At 38.0% G+C, this 25,525-nt stretch overlaps 2 protein-coding genes and 1 pseudogene across 3 annotated transcripts; 1 reads left to right on the forward strand and 2 right to left on the reverse strand.

The window, feature by feature from the left end:
• Positions 1–14,556: 14,556 nt before the first annotated feature.
• On the reverse strand, positions 14,557–16,771 carry LOC111199933 (annotated as a pseudogene).
• Positions 16,772–18,612: 1,841 nt separating this feature from the next.
• On the forward strand, positions 18,613–20,946 carry LOC106422380 (protein SGT1 homolog B). The gene is made up of 10 exons (XM_013863172.3): positions 18,613–18,888; positions 19,132–19,201; positions 19,297–19,421; positions 19,507–19,624; positions 19,727–19,823; positions 19,909–19,974; positions 20,051–20,189; positions 20,289–20,368; positions 20,449–20,553; positions 20,638–20,946. The coding sequence occupies exons 1-10, from the start codon at positions 18,729–18,731 to the stop codon at positions 20,743–20,745; spliced, it is 1,068 nt and encodes a 355-aa protein (XP_013718626.1). The 5' UTR covers positions 18,613–18,728; the 3' UTR covers positions 20,746–20,946.
• On the reverse strand, positions 20,937–22,611 carry LOC106422381 (serine/threonine-protein phosphatase PP1 isozyme 6). Of its 2 annotated transcripts, XM_013863173.3 has the most exons (4): positions 22,322–22,611; positions 21,516–22,075; positions 21,214–21,429; positions 20,937–21,129 (listed from the first exon to the last, which is right to left on the reverse strand). In XM_013863173.3, the coding sequence occupies exons 1-4, from the start codon at positions 22,488–22,490 to the stop codon at positions 21,112–21,114; spliced, it is 963 nt and encodes a 320-aa protein (XP_013718627.2). In that variant the 5' UTR covers positions 22,491–22,611; the 3' UTR covers positions 20,937–21,111. The 2 variants fall into 2 exon arrangements, with proteins under 2 accessions (XP_013718627.2, XP_048596794.1); XM_048740837.1 differs by lacking the exon at positions 20,937–21,129 and having other exon boundaries at positions 21,193–21,429; positions 22,322–22,603.
• Between the last annotated feature and the right edge of the window lie 2,914 nt (positions 22,612–25,525).

A 25,525-nucleotide genomic window follows, 5' to 3' on the forward strand; every position in this document is an offset into this window, starting at 1 on the left:
CGGAAAACTCTCGGAGCTAGCAAGCAAGTCAGCATCTCTAGGAGAAATCATTGAAGAGCCGAAACTTGTTAAAAAATTTCTTAATAGCCTACCTCGAAAGAAGTACATTCACATAACAGCTGCACTTGAGCAAGTCCTTGATCTCAACAAGACAGGCTTTGAAGATATCGTAGGCAGAATGAAAGCTTACGAAGAAAGGATTTGTGATGATGAAGAAGAGAAAGTTGAGGATCAAAGTCAAAACAAACTGATGTACACTAATGCAGATCAGCAGCAGAACGGAGAAAGATATGATTCAGGTAGAGGTAGAGGCAGAGGAGGAGGACGGTATGGAGGAAGAGGAAGAGGTCGAGGGCGAAACAACTATCAAAACGGAGGCTATTATCAACAGAACGGAGGTTATTATCAACAAAACGGTGGTGGTTACTTTAAACAAGAGAGAGATGCTTCTAAGGTTGTTTGCTTCAGATGTGACAAGATGGGACATTTTGCGATGAACTGTCCAGACAGACTGCTTAAACTACAAGAAACTCAAGAGAATGAGGAAGGAGCTACTCAAGAGGCAGATGAGTTGATGATGCACGAGGTTCTGTATCTAAACGAACGTAATGTCATGCCTAGCAGGCTAGTTGACGGGTCAGATAGAGACAATTTGTGGTATCTAGACAACGGAGCTAGTAACCATATGACGGGAAACCTTAACTTCTTTACAAAGCTTGATGAGAGAGTAACAGGAAAAGTTAAGTTTGGTGATGATTCTCGTATAGACATCAAAGGAAAGGGATCGATACTTTTCTTAACAGGGAGTGGAGAACGGAAGATACTATCAGACGTTTACTTTATTCCTGATCTCCGGAGTAATATTATAAGCCTGGGGCAGGCCACTGAGTCTGGATGTGAGATTAGGATGAAGGAAGATTACTTATATCTATATGATCGTGATGATCAGCTACTGGTAAAAGCTAAAAGAGCACGTAACAGACTTTACAAGGTGGTTATGGAAGTTGAAAATACGAGATGCCTGCAACTAATACACCTTAGGGATTCTTCAAAGTGGCACGCGCGACTAGGTCATGTCGGACTAGACAACCTAAAGTTGATGATCAAGAAAAGTCTGGTCGCTGGCATGCCAAAGTTTGAAGTAGAGAAGGAGACATGCGCTTCTTGCTTGAGGAGCAAGCAAGTCAGAAAGTCATTCCCACAAGCAAGCTTCTTCCGAGCTTCAAACATACTGGAACTAATACACGGCGATCTATGCGGTCCTATTACGCCACCTACAGCTGGAAACAATAGGTATGTGTTCGTCCTAATCGAAGATTGCTCTAGATATATGTGGACTATACTTATGAAAGAGAAGAGCGAAGCCTTCATAAAGTTTAAACGTTTTAAAGTAATGATTGAACAAGAAACATGTTCTTCAATAAAAACATTCCGAAGCGACAGGGGAGGAGAATTCAACTCTCAAGAGTTTCAAGATTGTAGTGAGTCAGGAATCAAGCGGCACTTGACAGCACCATACTCACCACAACAGAACGGAGTGGTGGAGAGGAGAAACAGAACACTTCTTGAGATGACTCGGAGTATATTAAAACATATGGAGGTTCCAAATTGGCTATGGGGAGAAGCAGTAAGGCATTCAACTTATTTAATCAATCGAATCGCAACAAGGACTCTTGTGTTAAAGACTCCTTACGAAAGCTTTAAGAAGAAAAGGCCTAACATCGAGCACTTGAGGGTATTTGGGTGTGTTGGTTACGTAAAGATCACAAAACCACACTTGAGGAAGTTAGAAGATAGATCACGAGCACTTGTTCATCTAGGAACAGAGCCTGGGTCGAAAGCCTACAGGCTTCTTGATCCAGCAACTCGGAAAATAGTGGTGAGCCGGGATGAAGTGTTCGATGAAAACCAGAGTTGGAAGTGGACTGAGACAGAGGTCAAAGAAACAAGTACAGAATCTTATGTAGTAGATTTTGGTCTCAGAGATATCGAGACCTCAAGCGTTAAGACGGAAGTAGACACACCAGACGACAAACACAGTGATAGTGAAACCAAAGGTGAAGAAGATTCTGAGGAAGAATCACCTGTTGCATTGAGAAGATCTTCACGTGTGTCGAAGTTGCCAAGTTACTTAGAAGACTACGAGTTGATATGTGAAGATGACGACGAGTATGAGTTGTTATGTGAGATCGAAGTTGAGCATCTTCTGTTACTTGCAAATGAAGAACCATGGAGCTATGAGGAAGCAAGGGGGTTAAAGGTATGGAGAGACGCATGCGATGATGAAATCAAGTCTATTGAGAAAAACAATACATGGACTTTGGTTGATCTTCCTCGGAACTGCAAAGCAATTGGTTTAAAGTGGGTTTTCAAAGTCAAGAAGAACTCTGATGGCTCCATACACAAATATAAAGCAAGACTTGTGGCTAAAGGATACATTCAGAAGCACGGTGTGGATTTTGATGAGGTTTTCGCTCCTGTTGCCCGTATTGAGACAGTAAGATTGATCATAGGTATTGCTGCGTCCCGGGGGTGGGAGTTACATCACCTGGATGTTAAAACCGCGTTCTTGCACGGTGAATTGAAGGAAGAAGTTTACGTCTCTCAGCCTGAAGGCTACATGATCAAAGGAAGTGAAACAAAGGTTTATAAGTTAAGAAAGGCACTCTATGGTTTAAGACAAGCACCAAGGGCTTGGAACGAAAAACTTAATGCAGTCCTGCGAGATTTGAAGTTTGAAAGGTGTTTAAAAGAACCTTCTCTCTACCGAAAGGAGAGACAAGGACATATCTTGATTGTGGCCGTCTACGTTGACGACTTGCTTGTGACAGGGTCGAGCTTGGAGATGATAAGAGAGTTTAAGAGGGAAATGGCAACACGGTTTGAGATGAGTGATCTTGGCAAGTTAAGCTACTATCTAGGAATTGAAGTGATTCAGCGAGAAGGGTGTATAATACTAAGCCAAGAACGGTATGCGACTAAGATTCTTGAAGAAGCAGGAATGATGGGATGCAACGCAGTACACATCCCGATGGATGCAGGTCTGAGGCTTTGTCGGTCAAAAGATGAGAGAAGCGTCGATGAGAAGGATTTTCGACGTAACATTGGCTGTCTGAGTTATCTAATACATACAAGGCCTGACCTAGCTTATAGTGTTGGCGTTTTAAGTCGATATATGCATGATCCTAAAGAATCACACAAGGCTGCATTGAAACAAGTCCTCAGATATCTACAAGGCAGTCTAGCATACGGTCTTATTTATGGATCAGGGTCGCAAGAAGGTCTGATTGGTTATAGTGATAGTAGCTACAACATTGATCCAGATGATGGCAAGAGCACAACCGGTCATATCTTTTATCTTAACGGCAACCCTATTACATGGTGTTCTCAGAAGCAAGAAATTGTAGCTTTATCATCCTGTGAAGCCGAGTTTATGGCAGCGACAGAGACAGCAAAACAAGCCATATGGCTACAGGAATTGTTTGGTGAAATCTTCAAGCGTGCGTGTGACAGAGTAACAATACGGATTGACAACAAATCCGCCATAGCCTTGACTAAGAACCCTGTGTTCCACGGACGTAGAAAACACATACACACAAGGTTTCATTTTATTAGAGAATGTGTTGAGAAGAACATGGTAAGCGTGGAGCACATAGCGGGAGCAATGCAGAAAGCTGATATTCTCACTAAGGCACTTGGAAGGCTGAAGTTCAAAGAGATGAGAGATCTCATAGGAGTTCAAGATGTTTCAAATGGAGACTTCAAGATCAAGGGGGTGAATGTTGAAGTGAACTTGAAGTAGCTTGGGAAATAAGCTACCTCTTTCCTAATGAGTTTAGGAATAGAAAAGATAAATATGATTAAGAGTTATCTACTAAAGTGTTATCCTAATGAGTTTAGGAACTTAGTTTTATATATAAGGATATGCAAGAGTGTTGCATAACTTAAGAGTTGTGTGAGCTTTAGTTTTGAGTTATTTTCTAAAGCATTGAGTGAGGTTTATAATAAAGAGTTTCGAGTTCTTAATAAACCTTGAGTCTGAGATCGTTGAGTTACGGTTCTAAGTTTGATTCAACATAGAAGCCATTAACCATAGAGAGAGCCTTGGCATGGAAATAACTCTAGAAAAGAAAAGCCGCAACGGGACACGAGACAGTACTACAAAATTGACCAATCAGGCAGCCGAAGAAACCTATATAAAATACAAAGATCAAGGTGCAGCGTGCATGTTGAAACTGCATGGGAGAATTGAGCTGGAACATGGCAAACCCGAAAGCGAACATGGAGTAGATGTATACCAAGACATCGACAGTTGGGTAATTGAAAGATATGTAATAAATGGCTGTCATGGGAATGAGAGAGAGGAGGGTTCGTGTAGCAGCACTACAAGAAAACAGCGGTATTCTGACGGACGTTCCGACGGAAAATGAATTCCTCGGAATATACCGAGGCATTTCCGAGGCAATTCCGAGGAAACACAAAATTTTGCTTCCTCGGAATTCCGTCGGAATATTCCGACGGAATTCCGAGGAAAATTCATTTCGTCGGAATATTCCGACGGAATACCGAGGAAACTAGTATTCCTCGGAAAAAACCGATGAATTCCGAGGAAATATTATAGACGTTAGAGAGCCGTTGGAGAGCCGTTGGGGGGATTTTAAAAATTCCGAGGAAATTCCGACGAACTAGCCGTTTGCATCGGAATTCCGTCGGAATTTCCTCGGACCGTCGGCAGGATTTCAACTATAAATACAAGCACCCCTCTTCCTCTTCATTCACACCATATCTTCATCCTCCCTCTCACTTTCTTTACACACGAATTTGATTCATAAAAAACATGTCTTCTTCAAATTATTTTCGTTCTTGGATCGATCGACCTCATTTGGATCCGAACACGAGATTGCTTACGGAAGAATACCAACAAGGTATAACCGAATTCATGGGGTTAGTTCACCGACAACCGGAAGCAAAAACAGGTATGTTAAGATGTCCTTGCTCTAATTGTAAAAATAAAAAAGTTATTAAAGAATGGGATGTTTGGACTCATTTATATTTGAGTGGGTTTACACGAAGTTACAAAATTTGGTATCATCATGGAGAAACTGATTATGAACTTGGTAGTACTAGCGAACCTCAGCCAGCGGTTAGATTAGAAGATCCAATTAGAACGGATGTAGATTACGGTGTAGGTACTGAGCAGATGGTAAATGATCATTTTAGAGGGGAAGATTTACCCAATGCCGAAGCTAGGAGATTTTATGATATGTTGGATGCTGGAAAGCAACCATTGTACGAAGGTTGCAGAGATGGTCATTCAGCTTTATCATCTGCTACAAGATTGATGGGCATTAAGACGGATTATAATTTGGCTGAAGACTGTGTGGATGCGATTGCTGATTATGTAAAAGGTATTCTACCCGAAGATAATGTAGCTCCTGGCTCATACTACGAGGTTCAGAAACTCGTAGCTGGTCTTGGTTTATCGTATCAGGTAATAGATGTATGCAGAGACAACTGCATGATTTATTGGAGGGCGGATGAACAGCGGGTTTCATGCAAATTTTGTGGGAAGCCTCGTTATAAAGATACGAGTGGAAGAGTTCCAGTACCATATAAAAGGATGTGGTATTTGCCTTTGACGGAAAGGTTGCAGAGGCTGTATCTGTCTGAACGCACAGCGCAACCAATGAGATGGCATGCGGAGCACTCAACAGATGGTGAGATCAGACATCCTTCAGATGCAAAAGCGTGGAAGCATTTCCAATCAAAGTATCCCGACTTTGCGTATGAGAGAAGAAATGTCTACCTTGGATTATGTACTGATGGTTTCAGCCCGTTTGGCAAGAGTGGAAGACAGTATTCTCTATGGCCAGTCATTCTTACACCATACAACCTACCCCCAAACTTGTGCTTGCGACGAGAGTTTTTGTTTCTCTCGATTCTCGTTCCCGGACCAGAGCATCCTAAGAGATCACTTGATGTGTTTCTTCAGCCACTAATATATGAGTTGCAACAACTATGGACTCAAGGTGCTGAAACATACGATGTTTCGTATAAAGAAAACTTTCAAATGCGGGCAGTACTAATGTGGACAATAAGTGATTTTCCAGCATATGGTATGTTATCTGGATGGACAACGCATGGAAGGCTATCATGTCCATATTGTCAAGATAACACTGATGCTTTCCAACTAAAACACGGAAGGAAAACGTGTTGGTTTGACTGTCACAGGAGATTTCTACCACCAGATCATCCATATCGTAGAAGTAGGAATTTGTTTACGAAGAACAAGAGGGTGTTTGACAGTCCACCTCCGGAAATTCGTGGGAAAGATTTGAAGACACAACTTAGAGATTTTGGTGCAGAAAGGACGCCAGACGTCGGTGGACATGAGCATTTTCCGGTAGATGGTGTTGGAAACCTACATAACTGGCACAAAAAAAGTATTTTTTGGGATCTGCCATACTGGGAGGATCATCTACTAAGGCATAATTTAGATGTCATGCATATCGAGAAGAACTTTTTTGACAATCTCATGAACACGATCCTTAATGTTCAAGGTAAAACAAAGGATAATTTGAAGTCAAGACTGGATTTAGTCGATATATGTGCTCGTTCAGAACTTCATGTTGATGAGAGTGGTAGGGCTCCTTTTCCCATATACCGACTTGATGCAGCGGGAAAGGATGCGTTCTTTGATTGGATTTCAAACGATGTGGAATTTCCAGACGGTTACGCATCTAATTTGCGTAACTGTATCGACAGAAAGGAAGGAAAGTTTACTGGCTTGAAAAGCCATGATTGCCATGTAATGATGCAGCGTCTCCTTCCGTTTGCCTTCAAGGAACTATTACCACGAAATGTTCATGAAGCAATTGCAGGGATAAGTGGTTTCTTCCGCGATTTATGCACAAGATCAGTGACTCTTGAAGGTATTGAAAATTTGAAGACTAACATAGCTGTGATTCAGTGCAACCTTGAGAAGATATTTCCTCCCTCATTTTTTGATGTTATGGAGCATCTTGTTATTCACCTGGTAAGAGAATTGGAACTTGGTGGTCCTGTGCAGTATAGATGGATGTATCTGTATGAGCGGTATATGTTCCATTTGAAGAAGATGGTGAAAAATTTAAGTAGGGTGGAAGGGTCTATAGTCGCACAGATGATCAATGAAGAAACTTCAAACTTTGCCGAGTACTACTTTCCAGCAGAAGTTCAGACCAAAAACAGAAGACCTGCTCGGCATGATGATAGAGGCGAACGGGCAACATATCATTGGAAGGTTCCAGACATTTTCACAGACGTTGGACGACTTAGCGGAAAACCAAAGGACCGTCGACTTACTGATCAGGAGCGCAGTCATTTGCAAACATATTTACTCACCAACTGCGAAGATGTTCTTCAATATGAAAGGATTTTCATGGCAGAAAAGCGGTTAGAATATAGATACGCCACAGAGGACGAACTAGAAGAAATGAAGCAGAGAGAATTTGGTGGATGGATGTTTACTTATGTGAGTGATGGTTTGGCCAGAGGTGAAACATTTGACGATTGGATACGCGAGATGGTCGTTGGACCAAACTTTGTTGTGAAGTCATATCCGAGATTTTGTACTCGAGGATATGCATTCACAACTCAGAAGAGGAGACGTTCGAGTACGACTTACGATGCTGGTGTTTGTTCTGCATCAGGAGATGATGTATACTACGGACACATAAATGAGATTTTAGAAATCAAGTATTTGGGCATGGTTGGATTGCGCTGTACTGTTTTCTATTGTGACTGGCACGACAACACTCCAGATCGAGGTGTGAGAACAGATGCATTTGGTGTTACATCAGTAAATTCAAGACGGAAGCTGCAATATTATGATCCTTTCATTCTTGCTTCTCAGGCCGATCAGGTTTGTTATATCAAGTACCCCCGGGTAAGGAACAGAGATGATCCATGGGTTACTGTTACAAGACTCAACCCGAGAGGCCGAGTTCAGGGAAGTTCTGAGCTGGAAGACCCACTACAACCAAGCACATCCGGCAACTTAAGTGCAGCAGAAGATTTAGGTGGAGTTGGCCTTGTAGTCGATTTAACTGACTTCGGAGAAGAAGCCGCCGTTCACGTAGAGGATGAACCAGTGATTGGAGAGTTTCACCAAGATCCAGATTCAGATTCATCTGGTGATGACGACTCGGAAACAGACTAGCGTCGACCTTTTTTTTTTTTTTTTTTTTAAGGAAAATTCCGAGGAAATTCCGAGGACAGATAGGTTTTCCTCGGAATTTCCTCGGAATAGATCTTCTCGATTGAAAACCCCAAGTTCCTCGGAATTCCCTCGGAAAATTCCGAGGAAATTCCGAGGAACTCTTTATGTTCGTCGGCATTTCCTCGGAAAATTCCGAGGAAATTCCGAGGAGATGGGGATTTGATTATAGATTCTTTTTCCTCGGAATCTCCTCGGTATATTCCGAGGAAATGCTGACGAACATAAGGATTTCCTCGGAATCTCCTCGGTATATTCCGAGGAAATTCCGAGGAACTGGGGGTTTTAAATCGAAAACAACGTTTTACGGATTGAATAACACGTATATAACCTTCATTAAGTGTCATAACCAGATTATGATGTTTGGAACTATGAACTTTGGTGTTTTATCCAATAACAAACACTTTTACGATTGCATGAACGAAAACCACACAACATAAGAGAAACACTTATACACTTTAATAAATGGTAAAGGGAATACTTACAATTATTTTTGAAATTGTGTTATTTCATGGTTTATGATCATCTATACAAAGAATCCTCAATGGTATGCATTATAATTGTATAAGAAATGAAATACGGCGAAAATAATCGATGTTTAAAAACCCCAAACCCTGGTTCCTCAGAAATTCCTCGGAGATTACCGAGGGTATTCCGAGGAACCATTGTTCGTCGGAATATTTTCATTTAACCGGGTAAACCAAGCCGCCAAATATTTCGGGAAAATTGAATCAAAGAATTCCGAGGAAATTCCGACGGAAATATTAAATATTTCCGAGGAAATTCCGACGGATAGTTTCCGTCGGACGCCTCATAATATTAGGGCGAGCCCGATCTTCTTCCCCATTTCTCTCTTTCTCTCCGCGCCGCTGAGCCTCTCCTCTCGCGATTTCCGGCGACTCCACCGTTCTCTCTCGCGTTTTTCCGGCGAATCTCCCCTAATCCTCCCCCATAATCATGTAAGAACCCTATCCCACTCTTTTAGGTTAGATTTGTATGGTTTTTAAGTAGATTTGATGATTTTGGAATGAGATTTATAGATTTTGTTAGGGTGAATGGTAGATTTGTGTAAAATCGAGTTTGATTATGTATTTCACTTGATTTGAATTTTTTTTTTAGAGTTTTTATTAATTTTGTGGTTATAAAAATCGAATTTGAAATTATATATATATATTGAAAACGTTTTTTGTATATAAAATCTATTTTTTGCATTTTAAATTCATTTATATATTTATTAAACATTTTTAAAATCTATAAAACTTTTTTTAAGATTAAAAATCATTTATATAATATTTAAAAACATTTTTTTTGTATTTTATATGTAAAATATAAATTTCTATATTTATTAAACATTTTTAATATTATGAAAACTATTTTTGTAATTATTTAACATTTTAAACATTTTTAAAACTATTTTTCGTAATTATTATGTTTTTGGGATTTATTTAAACTATTTTTAAAATTTTTAAACTATTTTTTATTTATTAAAACTTTTTTTATTTAAACTGTTTTTTTTAATTAAAATTATTAGAACTAATTTTTAAATATGTTTTTTTTTAATTTACAGGTCTAATGATGATCAGATCCGGCCTCGCCAGCGTCGTAGCCGGGGTGGTATGGGGAGCCAGTCTCGGGGTTCTTCCAGCCATGTTCAGGATTCCGTTTCGCCCCACAGCTCATACCATACATCTCCCTCTCCATTACTCGCTCATGCTGCTCCCGCTCCCGCTGCTGCACCCGCTCCTGGTCCCGCTGCTGCACCCGGTCCTCTGGGAGTGATGAGGGTTGCGGAGTTGGTTCGACAGCCCGGTCGTGACCATCTTCCCTATCTCACTGAGTATCCACATGGACATGGTCAAACATGGTAATTTAAACTTTTATTTTTTAAACTATTTTTTATTTAAACTATTTTTTTATTAATAATTTTTTTTTTATTAGGTTCAACCGATCCGGGAATGGGATCAGCGCATGGATCAACCGTATGATGTACTCGGCCCTCGACAGCGGACATCCGACTTTCACTCACTTCCCTGTCGAGAAGCAGCATCTGTGGTTTCAGCAGTTTGCGGTAAGTATTCTAATTTTTAAATTATATTTTTTATATTATTAAAACTATTTTTTGTAATTATTAAACTATTTTCTATATTTATTAGACATTTTAAATATTATTAAAACTTATTTTTGTAATTATTAAACTAATTTCTATATTTATTAGACATTTTAAATATTATTAAAACTTATTTTGGTAATTATTAAATTATTTTTTTAATTATTAAACTATTTTTTATTTATTAAAACGACGATTTTTGTAATTATTAAACTATTATATTTTTGTGTTTAAAAACTATTTTTAAACTATTTCAGCAAGAATTCAACTGGAATGCCGATGATACGCTCTCTATCTATCACCATTTTGTCCATAAAGTTATGGACAACTATGGGAAGCAGATGTACGAGTGGAAGAAGAAGTGGGAAGTAAACAAGGTAGTTTTTAATTTATTAACAATTTTTAATTTATTACACTATTTTTAAAATTATTAAACTTTTTTTTTTTAAATTAAAAGGTCCCAAAGTCGATGAACGACACGGTCTGGAAGGAGTTGTGTGCGCATTGGGATAAAGAAGAGACGAAAGAAACTTCTTCCACCAACTCCAACAACCGCAGGAGCGACCGTAAAGGAAAGGGCATCTACAAGCATAACTTGGGTGCTCAATCTATTGCCACTCTGGCGGATCGCATGGTAAGCTCAACCGCTTTTTCTTCAATTATTTAAGTTTCAGAATTTTATTTTTTTGCATTTTCAAATTTCTAATGTTTGTCTAATTTATTTTTTTTCAAGGCGGAAGAAAATGAAGGCCACCCAGTTGATGATCTCGCCCTTATGAAAAGGGCGTATACCAACAAGAAGACCGGCCAGATTGATGATGGTCTTGTGAGGGACGTGGTCGACCTGGTCCAAACTCAGGTGTATGACGAAGTGTCTCAGCTTCAAACCGATGATGACGATTCGACGGCCTCGACCAACTTGTCTCGGGTTCGAATCAACGAAATCGTTGAATCGGTAAGTTTTTTTTTTTTAAAAGTTCAATTTAATTATTTCTTGATTTTTATTTTATCATCAATTTAAATTATCTAAACTTGGTTATTTATATTTCAGTCGGTTCCAAAGAAAAAGGGACGTTTGGTCGGTTTGGGTCGTCGCTCCCGGTCGGCTGCTCCTTCTTCTGCACCACATGCGTATGTTGATCCAGAAGTTCTTACGGCTCAGCTGAAGGACAAGGATGATCGGATATCTGCGTTGGAGACTCAGATGGCAGCTCAACAGGCGGGCTATGAGACCCAGAAGAGGCTGAACGAGCAGATGATGGAGATGATGAAGAGGATGTACCCGAACGAGACGTTCCCGAACATTCAAGACCCGTAGTTTTTTTTTTTTTCCAAAAACTCTGAATGTTTTATTTAAATTTGAATATTATCTACTATGTTTTATTTTATGTTTTATTCAATTTTAATTTTAAATTTTAAAAATTTTAATTTTTAAAAATAAAATTAATTTTAAAAAAAAATAAATTTTTAAAAAAAATAAATTTTTTCAAAATTCCGAGGGAATGGAGTTCCTCGGAAAATTCCGAGGAACTTTCTCCCCTCGGCAAATTCCGACGAACTTTAAGTTCCTCGGAATTTTCTGAGGGAAAAAGTTCCTCGGAATTTTCCGAGAAACTCCACTCCCTCGGAATTTTCCGAGGGAGAGGAGTTCCTCGGAATGTTCCTCGGTATTTTCCGATAAACATTCCGAGGAATATTTCGTCGAAACTTCCGAGGATTGGGCCATCGGAATTCCCTCGGTATTTTCCGAGGAACCTTCCGACGAACTTCGTGTCCTCGGAGTATCCTCGGAATTTTGTTTCCTCGGAATTCCGTCGGAAAATTCCGACGGAATTCCGAGGAATTATGAATTTCCGAGGAGTTATTTCCGAGGACTTTTTTCGTCGGTATGTCCTCGGAATAGCGTTATTCCGACGACATACCGACGATTTTTTCCCTCAGTATCCCGATGTTTTCTTGTAGTGCAGGTAAAGGAGGCTCATGTTCCTTGTAGATGCGAATAGTGGCTGGGAAGTGTAACATAAGTAACATCACCACGTACAAGGTTGTGCCACCGATGCTCGCATACTGCAACGAACACGATGAAGAACACAACCTATAGAGTGATATGGAGATGCCCAATATCGACAATGCCGCTATTACCTTCCACCACAAACCTCCCATCTCTATCTCTCCAATTATTCGTTTTGCAGCTATGGGAGAGTATATTGCTTTAGCTAGAGTTTTATAAGAAATCTTTTCTTTTTATCTTTTATATCTCTTTATTATTATTTGAAGATTAGTGTTATCCTATTATTATCTTTTGCGTTCATCCAAAATCTGTTTGTTGGCATATATTTTGGGTTAGTTTGTTCTCTTCTCTTCTTTTTGTTTTCTTTTATTTTAACATAAAGTAGAAATATACCAGTTCTTCAAAAGGGCAGGACTATCATTTTAACAAAATTATAATTTAATAAAACGAAAATACTTATATATATATATATATACATTATGGTAATCACTTTTAACTTTTTAACACATTTAAATTTGTTTGAACTAAAATTGTTTGGTTTCGATTTTTTTAATGTACTCCCGTTCATAAAACAACGAAAATATATGATTTTTGTTATGTGTTTGTTAATTTGCATGATTTGAGGAAAAGTTAGTTTAAAGAAAAATGGTACCCAGTTGTTATATTATTAGGCCCTTTTTTATCAGTCAAATTGGCATTAATAGAGTATTTGAAATTATTATATTGAGTAATATACTCGTATTATTTCAAAAAGTTTTTTAGTGGTTTGTTAAGTTATAGGATTTCATTGAAATACAATATTAGAATAAATATATATAATATTATTTAATTTGTGCATAGTTGTTAATTAGAACGTGTGATTTTTAATTAGTTTGCTATTGTTTATATATTCGATTTCCGTTTAGATTAGATTGTGTAATTAAAAAAAATTACGAATGAAATATATGATTACTTAATATTGTGAGACTAAATTAAATAGATAATGATAATTAAAAACTTAGATTATTTACGTGTGGTTCACAACCCTTGCTCCTTCGATAATCGGTCTCTTTGGTATACGGTGTACCAAATCCAGTTGAAATTCAGGTTAACTATATGGTTTGTATATATATTATATATATCATACTACTCCCTCTCTTCCTTAATATTACATATTATAGAAAAAAATTGTTTTAAAAAGATCTATTTTTTACATTTTCAAGACATGTTTTATTAACTAATTACAAATTTCAAAAAACTTAATTGCACTTACTAAATTTTTATTGGTTTAAAATTATGGAACAAAAATAAACACAAAAAATTATGCAAATTTAATGTGTTTTATTAAAATGTGTGAAAATGCTAGAATATGTAACATTAAGAAACAGATGGAGTATGAATTGACAACAGTTAACATAATAACTATATGGTTTGTTTTTCTGGGATATTCATTTCTCATCATAGTATGGAACCGTGACGTTATGTACAGAATCACTCCAAGTCAAGCTTTACTAAGTATAATTAACATATCTTGATGTTAAGACTCTTACTTTAAGAAAACACTAACATCTCTGCCGTCACGGGTCACTTGAATGCCGAACGACAACAGTAATGATAATGACTCATTGTAACCACAGAGCACACTATGGAGAACACAGTCTTTAAGGCTAAGTCATAGAAAAGACCAGGTTTTGCAGCTAGCTTCCGAGGTGACCCTTCTGCAAAAATATGTTCTGCTCTCCAAGAGTAAGTAATATAATTGCTGTTAACTGTATCTCTTTGTTCTGACACTGGATACAATAGAAAAGCATTCACCGGTCTCTAACTGATTCAGTTTACTCTATCAAATACTCTATCTCTTTGTTTTAACAACGGGTCCAGCGAAACATATCAGATACAGTATAAAAGCATTCACTGGTCTCTAACTGATTCAGTTTAACAGACTCTTTCTTCCTCTTCTTCAGTTAACCGACTCTCTCTTCCTCTTCCTCTTCCTCTTTGTCTTCTTCAATCTTTCATCCTAGAACTCTGTCTCTCTCTCTCTCTTCTCTCTCTCTCTCTCTCTCTCTCTCTCTCTCTCTCTCTCTCTCTCTCTCTCTCTCTCTCTCTCTCTCTCTCTCTCTCTCTCTCTCTCTCTCTCTCTCTCTCTCTCTCTCTCTCTCTCTCTCTCTCTCTCTCTCTCTCTCTCTCTCTCTCTCTCTCTCTCTCTCTCTCTCTCTCTCTCTCTCTCTCTCTCTCTCTCTCTCTCTCTCTCTCTCTCTCTCTCTCTCTCTCTCTCTCTCTCTCTCTCTCTGCGTTTTCGTCCTTTTCCTTCGATTCACAAATGTGGTACCTCTTTGACACAATCTGAACAATCTGCTGTAGCACCATTCCCTGAAACTGTTATAGGATCACAAACAGCGAGATTAGGTGCAGAATGGCCACACAACATAGCAGTCGGCTTAACCTCTTAATGGATAACAAAATGGCTTATGAGATGAGAAAGCAAACAATCTGCTAAAAGGTCTAATCGGAAGCAAGCATGAGGTCAACTGTGAGATAAACACCTAAACGAGTGTAGTAAATAACGTTCTTGTAAGTAAATCTAATAACTTACTAGGAAATGATGAGTCTTCAATCAGAAACTTGAGTAGAAACGAGTCCAGATAAAAACACGTATATGAAAGAAGCAACTACAAGTTAGACGTAAGAGGAAGCCCATTAGTTCCAACATGTTCTTGAACATATTCAAAACTAAGGTTTTTGTACCTGTTGATGTCTTGACCTTTGAATATAGTGAAGAAACTAGAAAGGAAAGAGCAGTTTGAAGGCTTATTACATAAAGGAAATAGAAAGTGGACTGGATAAGCAGAAAGAACTCGAGTCTTGCAAATAACCAGCAAGCCCAGAAAGTGGGAAAGTTTCTTTGTTAAAGAAAGAAAACATTTATAAAGTATTACCTATTGCTAACCCAAATATCATAAGGCATACAAGTGTACAGAACGGATATGGAAAAGAAACAAGCGTAGGAAATCATCCATTTAAGGACCATCTCCTAGTCCATTATGATTCTTAGACGCTCTTGTTTCTCATACACAATGGAATATAGCATATTGAAGATGCAATGATGAGGATCTCTTGAGTACATATTTATTTCGTCTTACCAGATTGACTAAGCCGGGAACTCGAAGCAACGTTGAGGGCCCATCATTTGAGCCTTCGTTGTATGTTGAACTTGTTCCTATCCGTGTTCAAAAGATTGCACGCTAAGGTAACAAGAAAACAAACAGGAAGAGTCAGAAGTCTCATGCACGTATTAAACATGGTTATACATATGTAACAGACAAGTTGAACAACAACCTGCAGCAATCTCATTTGCTTTCCCCCTCGGGATTTTCCTTTCCGATAACCCTTGAATAATTGAATACATCATTGACCTCTATGGAGTTGTTTTGCCAGAGATTCAATCCTTGAGCACATCTCAACTCCGCTTTTAACACAAACCATTAAGTTGATAGTATGTAACAATGTCTCCTCAATAATAAAATATTATGGCTGTGATTGTTTAAGACTTCGACGGGTAAGACTTAAATTCTAACTTTCAGAAAAATCATGAAAATAGATGTTGAGGTCTTTAGTGTCAAACGGAGCTAAAGAGTCTTTAAAAAAGCAAAAGTGATTACATTTTTTTAAAGGCAGATTAGTAAGATTATTGATCTTTGAAACTTTAACTCATTTAAAAGTCTTTAAAAAAACTTTACAAGTTTAATTCCCTATCACATATGTTCCAGATATACATTAGCTATATTTATACAGTGGAAAAACTACCAGCTATACATTAAGAGCTAACAATGATGTGATTTCTCCTTAGAACAGCCAAACTTAATACCTTTTTCAAAGTTGAGTATTTCTTTTTGAATGTGAAGGGAAACACAGCGTTTGAAATGCAGAGAGATATATAGTATATGGGAAGATCTTAGGCAATCCCTGGATCAAAGGGTAATTGGTGAGCTCTGCCTCTGTCTCTGTACCGTGATAAATTGAGCTAAAATAAGACAAATATGTACAAGACTAGGTGAAAGCAACAAGGATTTGAACAGAGAAATTACCAAGACATTATAGGCTAAACCCTGAAAAGCATCAGGGAGTCCACTGTTACATAACTCGGTAGCAGATTCCCAGATAAGCCTAGAGAGACACATGGAGTTATCAGTTCGAGAGAATGGTTATTCCCAGTAAAAGTTATGGTATCAAGACAAGACCCTGCAAGAGTCATCAGGGAGTAAACTAGCACAACACAGCGTGAGTTTTAGAACACGAGACTTTTACAATGGAGGCCATCTTGAAAACTGTACATGCAAGTCTTGTTTACGCACTTGACATTTTGATTGGTGATAATACATTCACAACCACAACGATATTCAACCGCATTATTAATCAGTGTATACGCAGAGGAAATGAATCATGATAAGCAGAACGTTGCTCCATATGTTCTGTTTCTACACCAATACCTATCACTGATAGGCTATCAGATTACTTTATCTCTCTTGTTCTAACACTGGATGGAGTATAAATCATTCACCTTAACTGATTCAGTTAACTCTATAACTCTTAACTGATTCAGTTAACCGACTCTCCTTCCCAACATCAGAACTATTCTTAGAGCAGTTCTAAGGGTTGATTTGTTTGCCATCTGAAAACCATTTGCTCGGTAATATTCTTCAATACCTTCTTCTTTGTATGGCGAGTTTTTGAAGAAATATGGAGATTGGTGTCTTTTCTTCTCTTTAGTGTCGATCTACATTTTCAAATCACCTAGGATTTAGGTTTAACCGATGGGCTCATATTCGCCGTGTACAGCCATGTGTTGGGTTAGTGGAATTACCTAAGTGGGCTGTTCATATTTTGTTTAGTTTTATGTCCTCTTTAAGAATCTAGAGCCTTAAGCCCAGTTTGAAGATGTGCAACAAGCCCATACATGACTAAATTGATTCCACTAAAACTTTATAAATGGATGGATTAAGGTTAGTATGTTTCTTTTTCTTTAAAAAATTGTTAGAGTTGAATTGAACTAAATCTATATGAACTTGGAATAGATTTCATAACTGAAACATAAAAGTATTTTACATCAAAATGTGAGATACTCACCTCCAAATGCTCAGACGAGGTTTTTGCAGCCAACACTCCATGCATACTTCTGGCTCATCGCTTCATTCTTTTAGATTATGGCAAATGATTTAGAAACACACATAAAACAAATAATTACAAGATTAGTACACAATGAAAAATGACCAAAATAGCATTATTGACTAAATTACAATAAACCCTAAATAGGAAAACCTAAACCATTATCATTAAACAAAAACAGATTTTTATAGATATGTAAGAAGTGTTACATAAGACCTCATCATCTTTCATGAGTCTTCATTTGAATGTATTTTTTAATCTTTTTTTTCCATGTATTGAGGCTCATGTTGTTGAAATTAGAGTTGTTGAATCAAATCAACTTGACCTAACAAATCTTATTACATGTTAACTTTTTTTTATGTACATTATATTTGTTTCCATCAATTAATTTTGATTACAAATTTCTTTCCTTTTGTAATTGTATCTTACATCTTGTTGTAAATAAATAAAATATAAATTGTTTTTAGCTAGCGATTGTAATTTGTTTTCCATTCTAGCAACCTCATCTTTACTTCTATAATATATTTTTTTCATGAATAATCAATTGTAATTTTGAAACAAAAGTTTAATCTTGAGAAACAAATAGAAGAAAAAACCTTGCATAAACTGACTAGTATAATTGTATTAAGAAACATATATATATATATATATATATATAAATATATATATAATATTTTTTCTTATCATAAATCATAATCACATGAACACCATTTATAACCATTATAAAAGTATCCAAATGTTAAATTATGTTGAAATTATTATTATTATTTTTACAACGAACGAACGACTATTCTATTATTCAAATTTGAAATGGTTTGGATAACCATATCAGAATAAAGCAACCAATAAAATAAAATTCTCTATGGAAAGACTTCGGAGTACTAACTAAAAAAAAGTTTGAAATTTGAAATTATTTAAAAAGTATCACAATCTACATCTAATATAATCAGTCAATAACATATATTATGCTATAATATGTCAAGATTCAATTTAATATTCATAAAATTATTAGGCTATAATATGTCAAGATTCAATTTAATAATATACATAAAATTAACTAATGGAGATTAAAAACGTTCTATCTAACAAGGATTGATAAACTCAACAGTCTCAAAGGGATTGTGTGTGGGTCTCTTTCTCTAAGGCTGTCTTCTTCTGCATCTCTCCATATCCTCGAAAGAAAGACCGAAAACAAAAAAATCGATTCAATGGCGAGCGAACTAGCGGAAAAAGCTAAAGAGGCTTTCTTAGAGGACGACTTCGATGTCGCTGTTGACTTATACTCCAAAGCCATTGACTTGGATCCCAATTGCGCCGCCTTCTTCGCCGATCGTGCTCAGGCCAACATCAAAATCCTTAACTTTACCGGTAATTAGACTTCTTTTATCCTTTTTACGTAATTCGATCCTTGATTTTAGGGTTTTTTTTTGTTATCTTGATTGATTGGTGTACTTTGTAATTGCGCATCAGTTTGATTCTTGCTTAATTGATTATAATCGTTGTGATTCTTACAAAAGGACTCTCTATGCGTGTTTTCTTACTTATTAGTATAAAGGTAGAATTGCTGTTAGATTCTTGGGTTTGATATTTTGTGGGTTTTTCAATGAGCAGAGGCTGTTGCAGATGCCAACAAAGCCATTGAGTTGGAGCCTACGTTGGCTAAAGCCTACCTCAGAAAAGGGTATCATCCTCTCTCTCTCTGTATAGAGTTAGAGTTCAATGAACATAACATCATAAATTCTATATCACCTTCTGATTACTGTACTGTATTTGCAGTACTGCTTGTATGAAGCTAGAGGAATACAGTACTGCTAAAGCAGCCCTAGAGAAAGGCGCTTCCGTTGCACCAAACGAATCAAAGTTTAACAAGATGATAGATGAATGCAATCTTCACATTGCAGGTATTAAACTAACTCCATAGCTTAAGAATGAAACAATGTGCTGCGCTCTTAGATTTTATGATATGATCATTCTGTCTTTCTTTAGAAGAAGAGAAAGATTTGGTTCAACAGATGCCTTCAAGCTCTACCACACCACCACTAGCAACTGCAGCTGATTCTCCTCCTGTTCCAAGTCCTGCAGCACCTGCCAAACCCATGTTCAGGTTGTCTAGTCATTACTTATCAGAAAGTGTTGCTTTCGTTTTACTTTTTTTTTTAACTTTCTCTTTCACCATATATATATCTCAAACTGGATGGTTCAACAGACACGAGTTCTACCAGAAGCCGGAAGAAGTTGTGGTGACTGTTTTCGCTAAAGGAATACCAAAGCAGAACGTGAATGTGGAGTTTGGTGACCAGATTGTGAGTATTCTGCAATCGAATGAATGTGCATTACTTGCTTTGTAATCTGACATTGTGTACTAATTTATGGGGCTTTTTTTTTCAGCTAAGTGTTGTGATTGATGTTAATGGAGAGGAAGCTTATCATTTCCAGCCAAGATTGTTCGGGAAGGTATGTTTATTCGACAAATTAAGTTGTGTTTTTTATACATGATCTTACTAAGCTATTCTTCATGGGGATTATTCAGATAATACCAGAGAAGTGCAGATATGAAGTATTGTCAACCAAAGTTGAGATCCGTCTGGCAAAAGCAGAGACAATCACTTGGGCCTCCCTTGAATATGTCAAAGGGCAAGCTCTTCTGCCTAAACCCAATGTCGCATCAGGTTTCTTTTACCCTGCAACTTTTTTTTTGTTTCCAAACAGCAATTGTACGAAGCTTGAACCACTGAAGCGAACTCATGTGATTTTGTGATCATATGCAGCGGTTTCGCAGAGGCCGGTGTACCCATCATCTAAACCGGCGAAAGACTGGGACAAGCTGGAAGCTGAAGTGAAGAAACAGGTTCTTCTTTTAGCCCCAGAGCATTTGCTGTACTTTACTTTTAATCCTATTTTCTGCTTACTGCTTTTGAATAAATGCAGGAGAAGGATGAGAAGCTAGATGGAGATGCAGCTATGAACAAGTTTTTCAGCGATATATACCAGAGTGCTGATGAGGACATGAGGCGAGCCATGAACAAATCATTTGTAAGCCAAATCAATCTCTCCTTCGGTTAAACAACTTTTCCTTTGTCCTTTTGCCTGATGACAGGGACGTTTTGTGTTCGATAGGCCGAGTCAAATGGGACAGTGCTGTCTACAAACTGGAAAGAGGTTGGGACTAAGAAAGTGGAGAGCACTCCACCAGATGGTATGGAGCTCAAGAAATGGGAGTATTGATGATCTTTTTAAATCCTTTTATCTGATCTTGTTAAAAATCTCTGACAAATCTTTAAAGTTTTCTTTTGGTTTTCATGTTCATTCGTTGTTGTCTGAGAAAACGTTATGATAGTGTACTAGAAAACCTCGCAAGTTTGTGCTTTGTACCTTTTCTTCTCCCTTGAGAGAGGGCTTCTAATGACATTCTTGCATTGTTATAAACCCACTTTTCTTAAGTTGAATAAATGCCTTATCAATTACAAAACAATCTAACAAAACCAAAATCTTTGCATCAATCAAACAAAAAAACAAACAGTGTTGCCTCAAATCACCTGCATTACGTTGACCATAAAGTTCGAACCCATAGGCACTCTTGATTCCCCCATCTCAACCACCTTTTCCTCCCTGCCAAATAATTTTTTTTTAACATTTTAAAATTGAAATCCATATTGAGAAAACCACGTGTATTTAAATGAGATAGTAGTTCACCTTATGAGGTGGTGTTCCTGGCCTATGAACGTTGTTGCTGTATCCAAATCTTCCTCCTTTCTTCTCAGTTGACTTGAGGATTTGGAAAGAACATGTCAAGCTATCATCAACACTCATCATCGCGCCAGCATTGTCAAACTCACCACAGTAGTTGGGTGCAGAGAATATTGTCACCAGTTGTCTCTTTGCAAAGAACTCATATCCATCTTCTACAACCTGCCAAATCAATGAATAACTATGTAACCCGATTCTTTGCCTAGAACAGCTGATAACTTGCTTGCTAATGTTGGTATAGGTTTTACCTGATGAGCTCGGCAAACAAGATCAAGGTCATGAGTCTGGAGGAACTCAGCCACTTTGTCGGGACCAAAGGTAAAAGAAACGCCTCTGTCATTCTCCCCCCAGCCTTGGATATCTTTGTCAGGATCAGCCCATAACAAATCACAAAGGACGCCCTGATCAGGAACATCAACAGGACGAGGAATCCGCCTGATATCATCCAAGGTCTTGAGATCAGGAGAAAGTCCACCGTGCATACAGAGGATCTTGTCGTCGATGAGAGCAGCAACGGGGAGACAGTTGAAACAGTCGGTGAAACTCTTCCACAGGCGCACGTTGTATCTTCTCTTGCACTCATCGTAGAAGCCGTAAACACGGTTGATAGAAGCGCATTCGTGATTGCCTCTGAGGAGAAAGAAGTTGAGCTTGTATTTGAGCTTGTAGGCAAGGAGAAGGCATATGGTCTCTATGCTCTGCTTACCACGATCAACGTAGTCTCCGAGGAACAAATAATTTGCAGCTGGAGGGTAGCCGCCATACTCAAACAACCGCAAGAGGTCTGGAAACTGACCATGAACATCACCTGCTCATCACATGTTATGTGTTAAAGGTCACATCTTTACTAATAAAACTAACTAAAAACCATTACTTGAAGTGACAAGCAACATCAAGCTCACAAGTAAAGCTAAGCTGCCTCAACAACATACTTAGAAAGCTTAATAAGCATTACATCATAATCAAAAACCCACAACACAAGAAGCAATGCGAGATAATATGAGCAAGCAGAGAATAAAAAAAAAGGATGCATCTTTGTTGAGTAATATTTTACCGCAAATCTTGATAGGAGCCTCGAGCTCGAGGAGATTAGGCTGGCTGAGAAAAACCTCTTTGGAAGCAGAGCAGAGCTGGCGTATCTCAGCCTCGAGTAGCTTCACCTGCTTCCCGTTGTTAGTCTCCAACAGCCGCCGTATTATATCGTCCAGCAAATTCTCGTCCATCGTATCGACAAGCCTAAAACCCTAAACCCCCTTTCTCGGAAACGAATACAAATCCGACGACGGAGAGAGGAAAGTAGGTGAAGAAAGTGGAGGAGGAGGAGACCCCAATTCGTAAACCCTAGAAACGCTTATAAAACTCAAAGCAGGAGCTGAGCTGAGCTGAGCAAGTGGGCCCTACCTGGTTTACGCACGTGTAGAGTCCTCTTACCCACGTGCGGACCCTTGATTAGTCTTCCCGTTATGAGATTTTTCTTTTTTCATCTTCGTTAATTATTTTCAAATCGTATCCAAGAATCAATGATATCATTATTAGAGAAATGGTCCAAATTTTTACGAATGGTCAGTACACGGTCAAGTCTGGCTATTGGGTGGCTCAGAATTTATTGAATAAAACAGAGGAAAGGGAAGTTTTGGACCCAAGTATTACCAAGCTCCAAGCGTTTGCGTGGAAACTGAAGGCTCCTACCAAAATATGTCATCTTATATGGCAATTGGTAACTGGTCATGTGGCAGTAACAAGGAATCTGGTAAGACGCAATATGAGATGTGATAACTACTGCCCACGATGTGGAGAAGCTGAGGAGACTGTCACACATGCGATTTTTGAATGCCCGCCAGCCCTTCAAGTTTGGTCTTTAGCTTCGACTCCGACAAGCCCGAACATCTTTCCAGTATCAAGCATCTACACGAATATGGACTATCTCTTTTGGAGGAAAAATAGCATTCTTGAGCCTGATCGTGATAGGGACCCTTATCCCTGGATAATATGGTACATTTGGAAGGCTAGGAATGAGAAACTCTTCAGGGGCATAGATCGAGATCCTTTGGAGTTAGTCCGACATGCGGAGAGCGAATGTCAAGCCTGGTTTGATGCTAATGAAGTGGTACAACCTGTAACACAAGCTAATACAGATGAGGAGCCCCAAGCCATAAGCTTGGGAAATATTTGCTTGCTAGATGGATCTTGGACATCTTCTGCTAACTTTAGTGGATGCGGATGGGCGTGGACGGATGGGTCTGGGAATGTGCAGCTTATGGGGACAAGGAATTTCCCTAGGCGGGAATCAGCTTTGCACTCGGAGGTAGAGGCACTGCGATGGGCGATGGAGAATATGCTGCAACATTCGAACTGCCAGAGCTTCGGGACAGATTGTAAGGAACTGATAGCAATGGTGAAGGAACCTCAGGCGTGGCCAAGCTTTGCGACGGAATTGGAGAGGATAGAGACGCTACAGATATGCTTTCCGGAGTTTGAAATTGCTCATGTCCCACGGACACGAAACCAGACGGCTGATTTTTTGGCTAAGACTGCTAGATCCTTCCATAGGGAGTTATGTTTTATTGGTTGTTCTATTCCGGTTTGGTTACCCAGGCCACCTCAAGTTTGAGTAATAGAACAGCTTTTCGACGTCAAAAAAAAAAAAAAAAAAAAACCATAAAACAAATTATAATTCATTCTATGTCTAAATACCCTAATACACCAATACACCATGCATCTTTTATATAATAATACTATTATGCCCTCTTACACAACCGGTAAAACCTGTAAACTAAAAAAAACTAAATTAATAATACTTACCTTACACACATACAACGTGGCCTTTGGAGAATCACATACCTTGTAGAACATGGGTTGTTTCTTCTCCATTTTTGATCCACTGTGTAACCACCAAAACCATTTCTGGAGTAGCTTTGCCTATGAGATGCCCATCTGCAATGACTCGCTTCGCTACTGACAAAAAGCTTTGCGCATCTGAAATCTATGGAGTCGCCGACAACGTAAACGGCACCGCCGCAAGGTTCGTCAACTCTTCCTTCAATCACCTTAATCTTTTTGGTTTACGAGGCGGTTACATGTATTATTCTCACGGATGTTGCCAGTTACACATATCTTTTTCGCTGTGAATATCCTTGAATTGATCGGAGAAGATGAACAGTTGTTGTAACATTGTGTTCTATTCTATTTTATGCGTATAGAATAGAAATGTAAAACAATATGTATTATGAATGTTTTATTCATGTTATGTAATTTAAAATAGTCTGTTACTATATGTATTTATCATGTATCGTTCCAGTTGATGATTAATAAAGAAGGTGTTATTTTCTTCACCAAGTACTATACTATGTATTTTTTTCCATTTTATTTGGGTTTAGAGTTTATATTTGGGTTTAGGGTTTAGTGATTAAGATTTAGGGTTTAGTATTTGGAAGGTGGGGTTGAGGTTTGATGGTGACCCTATCATGTATCGTTCCATTTGACGATTAATAAAGAGTGTTCTATTTCGTTCACCAATATGTACTATACTATGTATTTTGTTTCATTCTATTTGGGTTTAGGGTTTATACTTGGGTTTAGGGTTTATACTTAGGTTTAGGGTTTAGTGATTAAAATTTAGGGTTTAGTATTTGGAAGGTAGGGGTTGAGGTTTGGGTTTAGTGATAGCCATAGTATTTAGGAGTTGGGATAGTGTTTAGTATTTAAAGATTATGGATGTGGTTTTAGTATTTCTATAATACTTAGTGATTAGGGTGATTAGTGACTAGAATTTAGGGTTTAGTATTTAGAAGGTGAGGGGGTATGGTTGGGGTCAGCGTTAACTTCTTTCATGCAATCATAGATATTTTATAGTTTCACCAATATGTACTATGTTATTTATTTTGTTCCATTCTATTTGGGTTTTGTGTTTATATTTGAATTTTGGTTTATAGGTTCTTGTCTAGGGTTTAGATTTACTAAGTAAATGTTTGGGTATAGTAAACCATATTATATACATTCTATTTGGGTTTATACTTTTTTGATTAGGGTTTAGCTTAATCTATTTATTTAGGTTTAGCGTTTAGGGTTTAGTGACTAGAATTTAGGGTTTAGTATTTAGAAGGTGAGGGGTATGGTTGGGTCAACACTAACTTCTTTCATGCAATCATAGACATTTTATAGTTTCACCAATATGTACTATGTTATTTATTTTGTTCCATCAATAAAAAAATTTTGGGTGGATTAAATTGGTACGTGGCTGCATGTGTTTCTATCAAAT

The sequence above is a fragment of the Brassica napus genome, chromosome A9 (genome assembly GCF_020379485.1).
Source record: "Brassica napus cultivar Da-Ae chromosome A9, Da-Ae, whole genome shotgun sequence".
NCBI lineage: Eukaryota > Viridiplantae > Streptophyta > Magnoliopsida > Brassicales > Brassicaceae > Brassica > Brassica napus.